This window comes from Phodopus roborovskii, unplaced genomic scaffold (assembly GCF_943737965.1).
Source record: "Phodopus roborovskii unplaced genomic scaffold, PHOROB, whole genome shotgun sequence".
NCBI lineage: Eukaryota > Metazoa > Chordata > Mammalia > Rodentia > Cricetidae > Phodopus > Phodopus roborovskii.
This window is the reverse complement of record NW_026126646.1, coordinates 7215265-7228752: the sequence shown is the minus strand read 5'-3', so window position 1 is coordinate 7228752 and position 13488 is coordinate 7215265. Positions and strand designations below refer to the sequence as shown.

Below are 13488 nucleotides of genomic sequence, written 5' to 3'. Positions count from 1 at the left end.
GGCCGGTGCGCGCGCGCGCACAGTCGTCCGGGGCGCTTCCGGGCTCGCTCCCTCAGTTCCGCTGTGCAGACCGTGGATCAAGGCTACTTACCCGGCTGGTGACGAAGTAGAGAGAGGGCGATCGCAGACGGAAATCAGATTTCCAGAAACGACCGAAGAACCTTCGGTGGTCTGCTCTTGTGTGGGCATCAGTTAGTTGTCCCTAAATGAGAGTGACAGACATTAAGTCAAGACAGCCCCATTATAAAGACAGCTAGTCTGTTTTTGTTTTGTTCTGTTTCCCCCCCCCCCCCCAAGACAGGGCTTCTCTGTGTAACAGCCCTGGCTGTCCTGGAACTCGCTTTGTAGATCAGGCTGGCCTTGAACTCCTAGAGATCTGCCTGCCTCTGCCTCCCGAGTGCGTGCACCTCCATGCCCTGCTAAGGCAGCTAAGTCTGTGTCGCAGAAACAACAAAGGTATCTACTGTCCTGAGGTGTGCCAGGGGATGAAGGCTCACCTCCTGTGAGTACAGAAAGCCTAGTCCCGGGGGATGGAGGGCTGAGCTCACAGCTGGGTGTGGTAGAGAACTAAACTAGGGAGATGAAGGTCCGGGTTTTTGTTCTTTTCACTTCTGAGTTCTCTGACCTCTTGGAACCCTGTTTTCAGGGGCTTACTTGAAGAGACACCTGAAAGACCCCCACTATACTTATTGCCTGTTTAAATTGTTCTTGCTAATTTGCCAAGGTCAAGTTATGAGAAAAGTACAGGAGGGAACCAGGTGCTGCTCTCATCCAACGCCAACCAGATATCTGTGGTCTGCAGCTTGGACCAAAGCAAGGTCAGCAGGACAGTGTCCAGTATGCTGAGAGAGTCATAACTGAATTCTTTGTATTCTTTGTGCCCAACCCGAATAACCAACTGTCCTTGGTTAACTACAACTGCTACATTTAGATGAAACAATGAAATCCCTGTAACCATGCTTCTGCTTCTGTAAGCCTGCTTCTTGCCACCCCAACCCTATATAAACTGCCTGAGTTTTAACCTCAGCACGCTCAGTCCCCCGAAAGACTGAAGCGTCCAGAGGTACCTGTGTAAACAATAAATAACCTCTTGCACTTGCATCCAGTGGTCTGGTCACGTCTCTTGGGGGCAAGGGCCTTCCCCCTGACAGGCTCCAAACTCTTGGGGGTCTTTCACACCCTTTCACCCGATCCCGTCAACCAATCAAAATTCCACATACACATTCAAATTTAAGGCAGCTCATTTTTGAGACACCCCCCACACTGATATGGGAGCTGCTTCTCTATTTCGAAATAAACTTTGCTTGCTTGCCCTTCAATGTTCCTTGCTTCCCATTCTTTTCAAGGGTGGGACAGGATCTGTGTGACACAAGGAACTATCAACTATTGGCTTGCGATGGTGTCCCAAGCACTCAAGAGGCAGGAGCAGGTACAACCAAGCCTCAAAAAACTAAAACAAACAGAAAAATTAATGTATTTGTGTTGAGGGGACTATGGTGGTAAGGCTGGGGAAAAAAATAATCTCAAGTGTTGCAGAAAGAAACACTTGAGGGAGGGAGAGGGGACTGGGATCAATATGTAAAATAAAAATAAATAGAAAGAAAGAAACACAAAGGGAAAGCAATTTGGCAAGTTGATTTCCTTTTGCAAAAAGGGTGCACTAGAGCCTGGCCCTAGCTAGTAAAAACACTTAAGCCTTGCCAAAATGGCCTCTTTTATCCCTGATGTAGGTGGTGATTGCTTTTCATCCCATTGGTGGGAGCTTGGCTTCACAATCTGTCAAGATTGGTTAATCCACCAAAAAGGGAAAGAGGAAGTTTCAGGAATATTGGCTTTTGTTAGGCTGGCCACCCTTGGGGGAAAAAAAGAAATGTTTCTTACAATTGAACAACTTCCCAGAGGCAGTTGGTTCTTTCCTACCATGAGGGTCCTAGGGATCAGACTCAGTCCTCAGGTTCTTGACCAGCTGAACATCTCTCCAGCCCTTAATTCTCTCTCTCTCTTCTTTTCTCCCTCTCTGTCTCTCTCTCTCTCTCTCTCTCTCTCTCTCTCTCTCTGTATAATATATTTAGTTTGTATGAGTGAGCACATGTAAGCACACCATAATATGCATATAGAGATAAGAGGACAACTTAAGGATTCTCCCCCACCAAGTGGATTCTGGGGCTTATCTAGGTTGTCAGGCTTGCTAGCAAGTGCCTTCATCCAGTGAGCCACCTCACTGGTTCCTAAAATAAATGTCTGAGGGCTTGAGAGAGGCCTTGGTGGTTAAAAGCACTTGTTGCTAATGCAAAGGACTCATGCTTACAAGCTTACAAGCATCCGTAACTTCAGTTCTAGGGCCTTCAACACGCTCTCCTAATTTCCTGGGCACCAGACATACATGTGGTTCACATAGGCAAAATAAATACATAATAAATAATTACAAAATAATGATAGGCGTGGTGACATACCCCTGTAATCCCAGCCCTCAGGAGGCAGAAACTGGATCTCTGTGAGTCCAAAACCAGCATGGTCTACAGAGCAAGTTCCAGGATGGGCTCCAAAGCTACAGAGAAACCCCATCTTGAAAAACAAACAAGCAAAAATGTCTTATCAGATCCCAGGGCTGAGATGGGGAAGTTGACATGAGTTCCCATCCCCACCAAGAAGCAAAGAAGTCATCTCCAACTAACAACTACTCCCAAAGGAAAAACTAGTTTTTTCTTTCTGTTTTTTTTTGGGGGGGGGCAGTTAAAGACAGAGTTTTTCTGTAGCTTTGAAGCTTGTCTTGGCACTCACTCCGTAGACAGGGCTAGCCTTGAACTCACAGATAGCCGCTTTTCACACACAAATAGCTCCTGAGTGTTGGGATTAAAGCTGGATAACCACCAGACCAAAACTGGTTCATTTCAAGGGATTCTCACTTTGTATACAAACCATGCTTTAAGGGCAGGCCCCATGCCCAGCAGTAGATGGTCAACAGAGAACAAATTCAAGTGCGTTTTGGGAGAGTTTTGTCTTATATTATTTTGTTTAGGCATATTTTGTCCTTTTGCTTATTATAGTTTCCAGTTTTGAGTTCTTATAGGTTTTGTTTGTTTATGTGTATCTTTGCATCTGTCTACTTTTCTCATGCCTTTTCCTGATTTCTTTCATTTGTTTGCTAGTATGTTCATTTGGTTTTGGTTTTTTGAGATAGTTTCTCTGTGTAGCTGGGTCTGTCCTGGAACTTGCTCTGTAGACCAGGTTGGTCTCAAGTGTTCATTTGATTTTATCCTCGTTTGATTTTTTTTCTCTTCACATAATTTTTTGTTGTTGTTGTTGATTCTTTGTGAATTTAACATCACGCACCCTAATCCCATTCATTTCCCAGTCCTTCCATATCCGCCCTCCACCCCGTAACCTTCCCCCAAAAGAAAATAGAATATAAAAAAATTTTTTTAAATAAATAAAAAAAGGCTTGTCATGGAAGTTGCAATGTGTCACGGTGTGTCACACAATATACTCTTTTGTCAAACCAACTGTACTTGAAATTGTTCGATGCAATGAGCCATTGGTCTGGTTCGAGGCCTCTGACTTCTGCTACACCATCAATACTGGACCCTCACTGAGAAGCCTGTTGGATATCCTAGTGTAGCCATGGAGATCCTGCAGCTTTGCTTCTGCAGGATTGGCCACCCGCTTTCCCCTGCCCATCCCACCTGGGCCAGCTCTCCATCACTAAGGCTACCAAAGCCAGCTCTAGTCATACAGCCAAGGTGCACGGGGTGGGGTGGGGTTGGGTGGGAGGATGGACGGATGCGGGCGCGGGACAGTTCTCCCAAGTGCTGAACTAGTCGAGGGGTGTGGCCAGTGAGGGGTTGGGCCAGCTCCATGTGGTATTCAGACACCAACACGACCTCAGATGGCGGCCCAAGGAGGTCTGCATGGTCTTGATGTGTCTGTGATGGTCACAGACATCAACACAGACTCATGCTGCAGAAGGGCTACAGTCCCAGACATGGCCCTGGGAGGCAGCACGGGCCCAGATATCACCATGGCCTCAGGTGGCAGTGCAGACTCTTACATCAGGCTGTTCCTCTCATCTCCTTCCAGTCTCCTCGAGTGCACAAACAGGCTCCGCCCCATCTCTCCGCCGCATACGGGCCAGATCCTGTGTGTGCAGGCTGGGCCTCGCAGCCTTTGGCTGTCTTTCACCCCGTCCTGTTTTGCTTTCTTTCTTATTTTCTTTTTTCTTTCTTCCTTCCTTTCTTCTCTTTTCTTTTTTTGGTTTTTCATGTGAGGGTTTCTCTGTGTAGCTTTGGAGCCTGTCCTGGAAGTATCTCTTGTAGACCAGGATGGTCTTGAACTCACAGAGATCTGCCTGTCTCTGCCTCCTGAGTACTGGGGTAAAAGATTGAAATCTTTGAGTTGGAGACCAACCTGGTCTACATAGTCAGTTTCAGGGCATCCAGGGAGACACAGTGTGATCTTTTCTCAAAATAAATATACAACTGATAGAAACAAATATGTGTATGTAGGCAGGGTTTCTCTGTGTCCTAGCAACTGCTTCCAAACAGCCACAAAGAGACTTATTACTAATTATAAATGCTTGGCTGATAGCTTAGGCTTATCTCCAGCCAGCTCTTACAACTTAAATTAATCCATTTCTATTCATATATGTGCTGCCCCAAGGCTCCTTTATCTCACATATGAACTTCCCATGTTACTTCTTCTGAGTCTGACTTGAAACTCTTGTGACTAACACCACCCTTTCTTCTTCCCAGCATTCTCTCTGCCCCCAAAATCCTGCCTAGCTACCGGCCAATCACCTTTTTACTAACAATAGGAGCAACACATCCTCACAGTGCACAGGACTGACCCTTCCACAGGATGTGAATGATTTACTGTCAGCAAATTTGATTTTTAGAATGACTTTATCTGCCTTTATTTCTATAAGAGAAGCTGGAAATAATAACATTATTATTGTTATTATTGTTATTTGTTTTATCAAGGCAGGATTTCTCTGCATAGCCCTGGCTGTCCTGGAACTTGCCCTGTAAACCAGTCTGGCCTTGAACTCACAGAGATCTGCCTGCCTCTGCCTCCTGAGTGCTGAGATTAAATGCGTGCACCACTATGCCAGACTGTGACAGGTGCTATCTTTTTATTTTATTTTATATATATATTAATGTGCTAACTGTATAATTTTATGCCAGGTGAGGGCATCAGATCCCACTATAGATGTTTGTGGGCCACCATGTGGTTGCTGGGAATTGAACTCAGAACCTCTGGAAGAGCAGCTGAGCAGGCAGATGCTCTCTTGAACAAGAGATTTAAGCAATACTATCCATGGCCTTAGCATTTTGAGGTGATGTAAATGTTCTGTCCCTCATCAAATTCAATGCTCACCAATTTCAATGTCCACTGGTGATCTTCTTACCTTCTTATCCCTTCCACATTTCCTTGGCATTCTACTTAAAGAGGAGTGTTCTGAGCTGAACTTAGTAATCTACATTTGTAACTCTAGTGCTCAGGAGTCCAAGCAGGAGGTTGGCAATGGGTTTCTGCCAGCCTGGACTACAAAATAAAACCATGTCTGAAAAAAAAAAAAAAAAAAAAAAAGAACAAACAGACAAAAACTTTGCTAAGTGTTGTAGTAAATGCCTCTAATACCAGCATTTGGGAGGCAGATGCAGCTGGATCCCTGTGAGTTAGGGGTTGGAATGGTCCCAGGACAGAGAAACCCTATCTCAAAAAAACAAAAATATAAACAAACAAACAAAAAGAGTGTCGCCATGCCCAGCTTCTTGAAGTTTTTCTCATGACAGAACAAAGAGCCCCAAATCAAGACACTTCTTGTGGTGTGGTGTAAATATCAGAGAGGTGTTTACAGCAAGATGGGGGCTCTCCTATAGGTCTCAGATGCTATCTGGTGATATTCTCAGCTTTTCAGCAGGTGGAAGCCACTGGTCTACTAAGTTAATAAATTCCAAAATGTTTCTATTAGTCACAGGCTGTTCTGACACAGAAGTGGGCGAGGAATGACTATCTGGGGGCTAAAACTAGCTTCAGATAAAGCAATCTGGACCTGCAACATTCCAGCCTCTCCATATCCACAGTTCTAATCAGTCAATTAATCTCTGAAGGCACACACAGCTTCTCCCCAGGAATTATCATTGACATATACATGCATTTTACTAAGCCACACCTACAACCTGAACTGTGTGTTCTAAAACTATGAACCAAATGTCTCTTCTTTCAAGTATTTTATCACAGAGATGAGAAAAAAACTAATATGAGATACAAATACAAACAGAACATTCCCACACACACACAGTGCAGTGCGGGTAAGGGGGAGCCCCCTTGGTGAACATGCAAAAGAGAAACCATGATGTTTTAATCAAATCTGTTGCCTAGACTTGACCCTTGGATGAGGCTGGAGCTGAGAAGTTATACTCCTGAGGACAGACATCAAGCCATCACTTTAACACCTTCTTCCCCCAAGAATTTGCAGATGATTTCTCTGCCTAGGAGGAGGATTCAGGAGTCTTCCTGTCCTGTTTTGGCCAAAAAGGCTCAGCCTCGCAGAAGGAAGGACAGGGAGAGTAGGGCTGTGACTCCTAGTGAAACAGCAGGTTAACTACACCACCACCAGCAGCAGCAGCCATGAATTTACTCCAGACACTGAGAGAGCAATAACAAAAAAAGAGAAAAACCCAACCCTTTAATAATGGTTTCTGGCTAACACCCAAAGAGACAACACCCTTGAACAGAAATTCTCTGCAGCTTATGTAGATTTTGAGCTGTAACATTTCACATACTCTGTCATCTGTAAATCTCATTTAGTTTCCAGCACTAAGACACACTTAGAGCATTTATACATGTTTTACAGAACCAGAAACTGCAAATGTGGCCATTTTGAACAAATAGGAGATTTACATAGCAAAATGTTGTCATGGTTATTTTTTAAACAAGCCAGTGTTGTTCTTGTTTATGTAGCTGTTAACTATGGATGTTGTACCTGCCTGACAGAATTGCAATCCTTTTGATATAACCTAATGGGTAGCAGTCTAGGTGAACAAATCTTTTTGTTGTTTTGTTGTTTTTCTGAGACAAGGGATCTCTGTGCATCAGTCCTCACTGTCCTGGAAATCGATCTGTAGAATAGCCTGGACTTGAACTCACAAAGATCACTGCCTCTGCCTCCCCCAGTGCTGGGACTAAAGGCGTGTGCCACCACTGCCCAGCCCTATGAACTAACTAATCTTAACAAAAAAATATCCTCCATAACCCTAAACTCTTAACTTTGTTAGAAGTACAGCTTTATTTCTCTTGTCTTTCTGTAGTTAAGGAAACCAGGCAGTGCCTTGGGCAGACACCCTATAGAGCCTGGGCCACTTCACCCCACTGTGTCCTCAAGGTAGAGTTGGCTCCTCGGCTCAGCAAAAGCTCTATGGTGCTGCTGTGACCACATTCCACAGCAAGGTGCAGAGGGGTCTTGTGGAGCCAGCCAGCAGCATTGACCTGTGCACCCCTGTCCAGGAGATGGCTGACAACTTCTACATGGCCTCCCCGAGCAGCATAGTGTAGGGGTGTGAGCCCCAGGGAGTCTTGAGAATCCACCTCAATGCCCTTGGCCACCAGCAGCTGTATAACAGGTAGGTATCCACCAGTGGCGGCCCTGTGGAGTGCAGAGCGGTTGTTCCTGTCCCTGATACTTGGGTTTGCCCCGTGGTCCAGCAGCACCTCAACATCCTGGAAAAGGAAAGGAAGAGGAGAGAAAGAGACTATCACCTTGGTCCAGAGAGGTGAGGCGTTGGGCCTGGTGTTTGCCTGACCAAAACACCTACAGCCCCCTTTTATTTTATTTTTTTAATTTTAGGAATGAATGGAATGGAATCTAAGGACCACCAAATTCTTAGATTGAATTCAACACTATGCAAAAGCTATTGCCCTCTGGGGTCCCCTGGGCCCCACTGATCTTGAGCTCCAGCCAAATACTTAAATAAATACTTGTTGCCAGGCACGGTGACCCACACCTTTAATCCCAGCACCCAGGAGGCAGAGGCTGGAGGATCTATGTGAGTTCAAAACCAAGTTGGTTCTACATAGAGAGCTTCAGGCCAGCCAAGGCTACATAGTGAGTTGCAGTCTCAGGAAAACTGAGCATTCACCTAATTCATTGCTACGGGCCACCAGAACAAAGTGGGATTGCCAGGTATGGGAGACCTCCTCAGTTCCCACTCAGTAGGGAAGTTTTATAGAGGGCCCAACTAGGAACATGCTCAGCTTCCAATACCTCCATCCTGCCCACCTGTGCTTCAACATCTTTCTACCTCGTTCCTCTCCTCCCCCAGAGCTTATGGAAGGAAGCAAGTGTAGAAGACGAAGCCCTTGGGCTTCTGGCACGGTCATTGTAGGTGAAGGCTGGACCTACTTGGTGGTGGCCTAGGCCAGCTGCCAGGCCAAGCGCGGTAGCTCCTGTGCTGTCCAGGGCATCCACCTTTGCCCCCAGTGCCAGGAGAAGCCTCAGGGCTGGTGCACTTCCAGCTACCGCTGACACCAGCAGGGCGCTGTCCAGGTCTACGCTGCCTGTAACGGTCAGCAGCTCTAGCACCGGCAGCTGCCTGCACGCAGCTGCCCAGTGAATGGCAGTCCAACCTCTTCTGTCTTTCACAGCAGGGCCAGAACCTGGAGCGGCCATAAGGCATGTAACCAGTAGCGTGCGGCCCAGCGCAGCTGCCCAGTGCAGGGGTGTGAGCCCGGTTTGAGAGCACGCCACTGCTGAGGCCCCACGCTGCAGCAATAGTTCTGCAAGTTTTGAGTGCCCGTGCCAGGCAGTCTCGTGCAGTGGTGTGCGCCCTTTGTGGTCAACTGCACCCACCAGGGACCCACGCTGCAACAGTAGGTGTACAAGAGGCACGTGGCCTCGCATCACAGCCAGATGGAGCGGAGTCCGACCTGTGTGATCCCTGTGGGGAGGGGAGGGGGCGAAAGAAGTCAGGAAGCTGCCTTGACGTTTAGCCACAGCCAGTGAAAGAGTCTGGAGCTAGTCATGAGGCTTACCTCTCCTCCACACTGGCACCTTGCCTCAGCAGCTGCATCACCAAGCTGGGAGCACCCCACCACACTGCCTGGAACAGGGTACTCCAGACCCGGGAGCTAAGAGGTTCCTCTGTCTTGTCTGCTGGAACCTCCTCCCAGACCAGCTCCATCCACTGTAATTCTTCCTCCAGCCTTCTGGAATCCATCTGGGGAGAGAGCACCTACCCTGACGCCTCCGACTGGTTCACCCTACCTGTCCCTTGTCACCATGTCACCACCCCGCCAGGGGGACTCAGATACACCTTACCCTTGACTCCCAGTTACCTCCCGAACTGGCAAAGGAGCTCTGTCTTCTGGTTGAGGGTTCTATTCTATTTCTAGCCTAGCTTCAATCTGGTGACCCTTCTCAGAATTATTTTCTTGCAGGGTGAGAGGTGGGTGGCTACTCCTGGGAGGCTAGATTGGAAGTTGAGAGTGGGCAAAGAGCTGCTGCTTCCTTTTGGGCCATGCTGAGGACACCTGACACTTGTTTATCTAGTAATTTGAAGGGAGTCTCTGCCTGCCAGGGAGCAGGCCCTGCTTGAGCACCCTTGCCTGCTAGCAGGCTACTAAAACTCTTGGCCACACTCCCAGAAACAAAGGCCAGGACAGGTTGGGAAGGACAAGAAGGAACATGCCCTGGGTGACAGCACCTCCTTCCTACCTTCCTCCAAGTAACACAAACTTCAATATGTTCTGACTTGCCCCCAGGCACCTTGACACCTACCTGCCCCCACCCCAACCTGGGACTGGAATGGACTCACCTCTCCTCCCAGTTTCAGACAGGGTTGGGGACTGGACACAATAAGGGTCTATCCGTCTATCCTTTCAGACAGATATATCTGTCTGTCTGTCTATTGTTGTTGTTTTTCAAGATAGGGTTTCTCTGTAGCTTTGGAGCCAGTCCTGGAACTCCCTGTGTAGATCAGGCTGGCTTTCAACTCACAGAGATCCGACTGCTTCTGCCTCCCAAGGACTGGGATTAAAGGCGTGCACCACCACTTCCTGGCTTCTATCCTTCTTTCTAATAACATGCCGTGAAAGAGAAAAAAGTTCACCATGGACATCTGAACTGTGGAGTTGGAAACTCCTGGAGAGGTTAAGACAGGCTAGTGCAGGCCTTGATAGGGGAAGAGATGTCTGGGTAGGGGGGGATGGAAGCAAGCCAGGATATTTCTGCAACAGGAGAGCTAAGTACTTATGTCTAGAAGTAGAAAGGGGGCCCTGGAGGAACAAGGCCTATCCCGGAAACTTGACTCTGGGCCTGAGATAGAGCTAGTTTAGAACTCACTATGTAACCAAACTGCCTCTGCCTTCCAAGCATTGGGATTAAATGTGTGACCATTTTGTCCAACTCTGATTCCTGCTTCTGGCCTCTATGGACATCTGCACTCATGTGAACATACCCACATATAGACACATACACTTAATTAAAAAAAAATATCAGTGGCTAGAGAGATGGCTCAGACATAATGATGCATACTTTTTGGTTGTATTGCTTTCAACACAGGGTTTCTTTCTTTCTTTGTTTTGTTTTGTTTTATTTTTCAAGACAGGATTTCTCTGTGGCTTTGGAGCCTGTCCTGGAACTAGCTCCTGTAGATCAGGCTGGGATTAAAGATATGTGCTACCACCGTCCAGCTTAGTACAGAGTTTCTTTGTGTATCCCTGGCTGTCCTAGAACTTGCTTTGTAGACCAAGTTGGCCTCAAACTCAGAGATCTACCTACATCTGCCTCCTGATTGCTAGGATTAAAGATGTGGGCCACTCAGAGAAACCCTGTCTCGGAAAAAAAAAAAAAAAAAAAAAAAAAAAAAAGAAAGAAATAAAAAAAAAAATGTGGGCCACTATGCCCTCTACTTTTAATCTCAACACTCGAGAGCCAGAGGCAGGTGGATCTATTTGAGTACAAGGCCAGCCTGGTCTACACATTGAGTTCTAGGCTAATCAGCAAGGGCAATAAGGTGAGGCCAAGACTAAAATAAATAAAAAAATTATATAATAAAACAAACATTTTTTTTAAAAAAAATACAAGTAAGGAGATGATTGACAACACTTAAAATTTTTTGAATGTGGCCAGGTGATGGTAGGACATGCCTTTAATCCCAGCACTCGGGAGGCAGAGGCAGATGAATCTCTGTGAGTTCAAGGCCAGCCTGGTGTACAGATCAAGTTCCTGGACAGCAAAGGCTATTACACAGAGAAATCCTGTTTCAAAAACAAAAAAAATTGGATGTATTTATATTACTATATGAGTGTGGACATTTTGCCCGAATACATGTATGTGTACTACATGTAGGTCTTGTGCCTATGGAGGCCAGAATTGGATACCAGACCCTCTGGAACTGTAGTTACAGAAGTTTGTGAGACAACATGTAGACTCTGGGAATGGACTCTGGGTCCTCTGCAACAGCAATAAGTACGTATAACCACTGAGCTGTGGGTGCTCATAAAGATGGCTGCACTCCATCTTGGCACATGGACAGAGAGTTCAAAAGTGTCTTCAGCAAGTCATAACACCTAAAGGTCAAAGGTGTGACTACTGTAGGATGTTTGGCTGTCTTAGTCTAATTAACAACAGACTTGAATCTGAGATGTGGCTACTCCTGACCTCAAGGCTAGGGAACAAGAAGTTGGAGCTAAGGTGTGGTTACTGAACCCTTAGAATAAGTGAGGGAGAAAAGTCTGTTTGTTCTGTATACATGATGCCGTGTTCCCCTTTTAAGATAAGGTATATAAGAATAATGAAAAATAAACTGGCATTTCAGTATTGACTGATCTGCCCTCCTGACTTTTATTCTGTGTCTGTCTTTTCTTTATCGTCTATAGCTAGCCTTTCCCTCATCCACACACCCCCCCCACTCAGGTACGAACTTCTTTCCTTCATCCACACCCCCCCCCACTCAGGTACAGACTTGGGGCCACTCAGCTGTTCCGACTGCAGCCCCACAAAGACCGCTCCCGACACTGAGCCAACTCTCCAGCCCCTGCAACACTTTCTTAAAAGATATTTTACTTTTATTATTTTAGGTGTGTGTGTGTGTGTGTGTGTGTGTGTGTGTAGATATATAAATATGTGGGCAGATGCCTGTGGAAATCAGAGGCATCAGATCCTTGTAGAGCTGGAGTTGTATGTGGTTGTGAGCTGCCTGAAGTGGGTGCTGGGAACCAAACATAGGTCTTTCTTTCTACAAGGACAGTATGCTCTCTGAATCTCCCAGCTATCAGCACCTCACCATATTTTTTTGCTCTAAATCCACTACCAAATACACAAACAACCTCTATCACATCTGGCTGTGCCAGGCATGCCTGTGAAAGCAAGTTCCAATCTAGGATTGGAAGATATTAAAATGAAATTTGGAAGTGACAAAGTCTAGTGGAAGAAATGGCATAGAAGGGAAAATATTAGCTCATAATCTGCATAAGTGTCAGTAGCTTATGTAAATAGGACTTATGGGTTTTTTTTTTTTTTTTTTGGTTGTTGTTTTGTTTTGTTTTATTTTATTTGGTTTTTAGAGACAGGGTTTCTCTGTGTAACAGCCTTGGCTATCCTGGAACTCACTTCACAGACTAGGCTAGCCTTGAACTCACAGAGATCCACCTGCCTCTGCCTCTGCCTCTGCCTCCCGAGAGCTGGGATTAAAGGTGTAAACCACCACTGCCTGGCTGTGAATAGGGTTTAAATGCTGTACATAGTGCACTTCCAGTGTGAAGGCATTTTAGTAACATTGGGGGTGGGGGAATGGCTGGAGTTTTCAGTGGATTATATACTCTCATCATCTGAAAAGCCTGTTGTGTACTTCCACGATGGATTGGATTCAGCACAGAGCAATTGCAGCTGCTGTTTATTAGATCTCCACTCTCTGCCAGGTACCACAGTGAGCACTAACTGCACAACCCTGTGCCATCCTCTGAGCCACACCACAACATGAAGTCACCTGGTGTCGTCATCTTATACCGACACCAAGGAGGGGCCTAGTTGTTAGATAAGCAGGGGCTAGGGCTGGGAAATGAGTGGATGCTTTGCCCATAGATGGCAGCTCTTGATAGGGCATCTGTCATAAGCCAAGATCTGTGAAATAAAGCCATTGTTTGGGAGAACTGGAAGCTGGGAAAGGGTGGGCTGGGAGGAAGGAGGGCCCTGGTGCTCAGATAGGGACAGCGTGTAAGACCTAACCAGGGGACACAGGAGCTGCCTGCATTTGCCTGGCAAGGAGGCACAGCAAGGTAGTGGGGGGGGGGGAGGCTGTGGCAGGGGTGTATCCCCGGGGATTGATACTTAGTGGAGGACAGTCCACTGTCTGGTGGCTAGGATCTAATGTGAACCGAACCCAGGGAGCGTAAAGGATCTGTAGTCTAAGCCTGGGGTGGGGAGGGTCAGTCCAGCTGCCTGCCACTGCTACCTTAGGGGAAACATCCTTCAAGGCCCAGTGCTAGGAC

At 46.6% G+C, this 13488-nt stretch overlaps 1 protein-coding gene across 1 annotated transcript; it reads right to left on the bottom strand.

Annotated features, from left to right (window-relative positions):
* Window positions 1-7322: 7322 nt before the first annotated feature.
* Ankrd65 (ankyrin repeat domain 65) lies at window positions 7323-9388 on the bottom strand. The gene is made up of 4 exons (XM_051173824.1): window positions 9334-9388; window positions 9031-9215; window positions 8402-8936; window positions 7323-7719 (listed from the first exon to the last, which is right to left on the bottom strand). Exons 2-4 carry the CDS (start codon window positions 9213-9215, stop codon window positions 7345-7347), a joined length of 1095 nt encoding a protein of 364 aa, XP_051029781.1. The 5' UTR covers window positions 9334-9388; the 3' UTR covers window positions 7323-7344.
* Window positions 9389-13488: the final 4100 nt, after the last annotated feature.

Coding starts and splice junctions, on each gene's coding strand:
- Ankrd65 (XM_051173824.1), bottom strand. CDS start 9,215: ATGGATTCCAGAAGGCTGGAGGAAGAATTACAGTGGATGGAGCTGGTC. Junction 8,937..9,030: donor GGTGCCAGTGTGGAGGAGAG/GTAAGCCTCATG, acceptor CCCTCCCCACAG/GGATCACACAGGTCGGACTC. Junction 7,720..8,401: donor CTGGCCTAGGCCACCACCAA/GTAGGTCCAGCC, acceptor TTCCTTTTCCAG/GATGTTGAGGTGCTGCTGGA.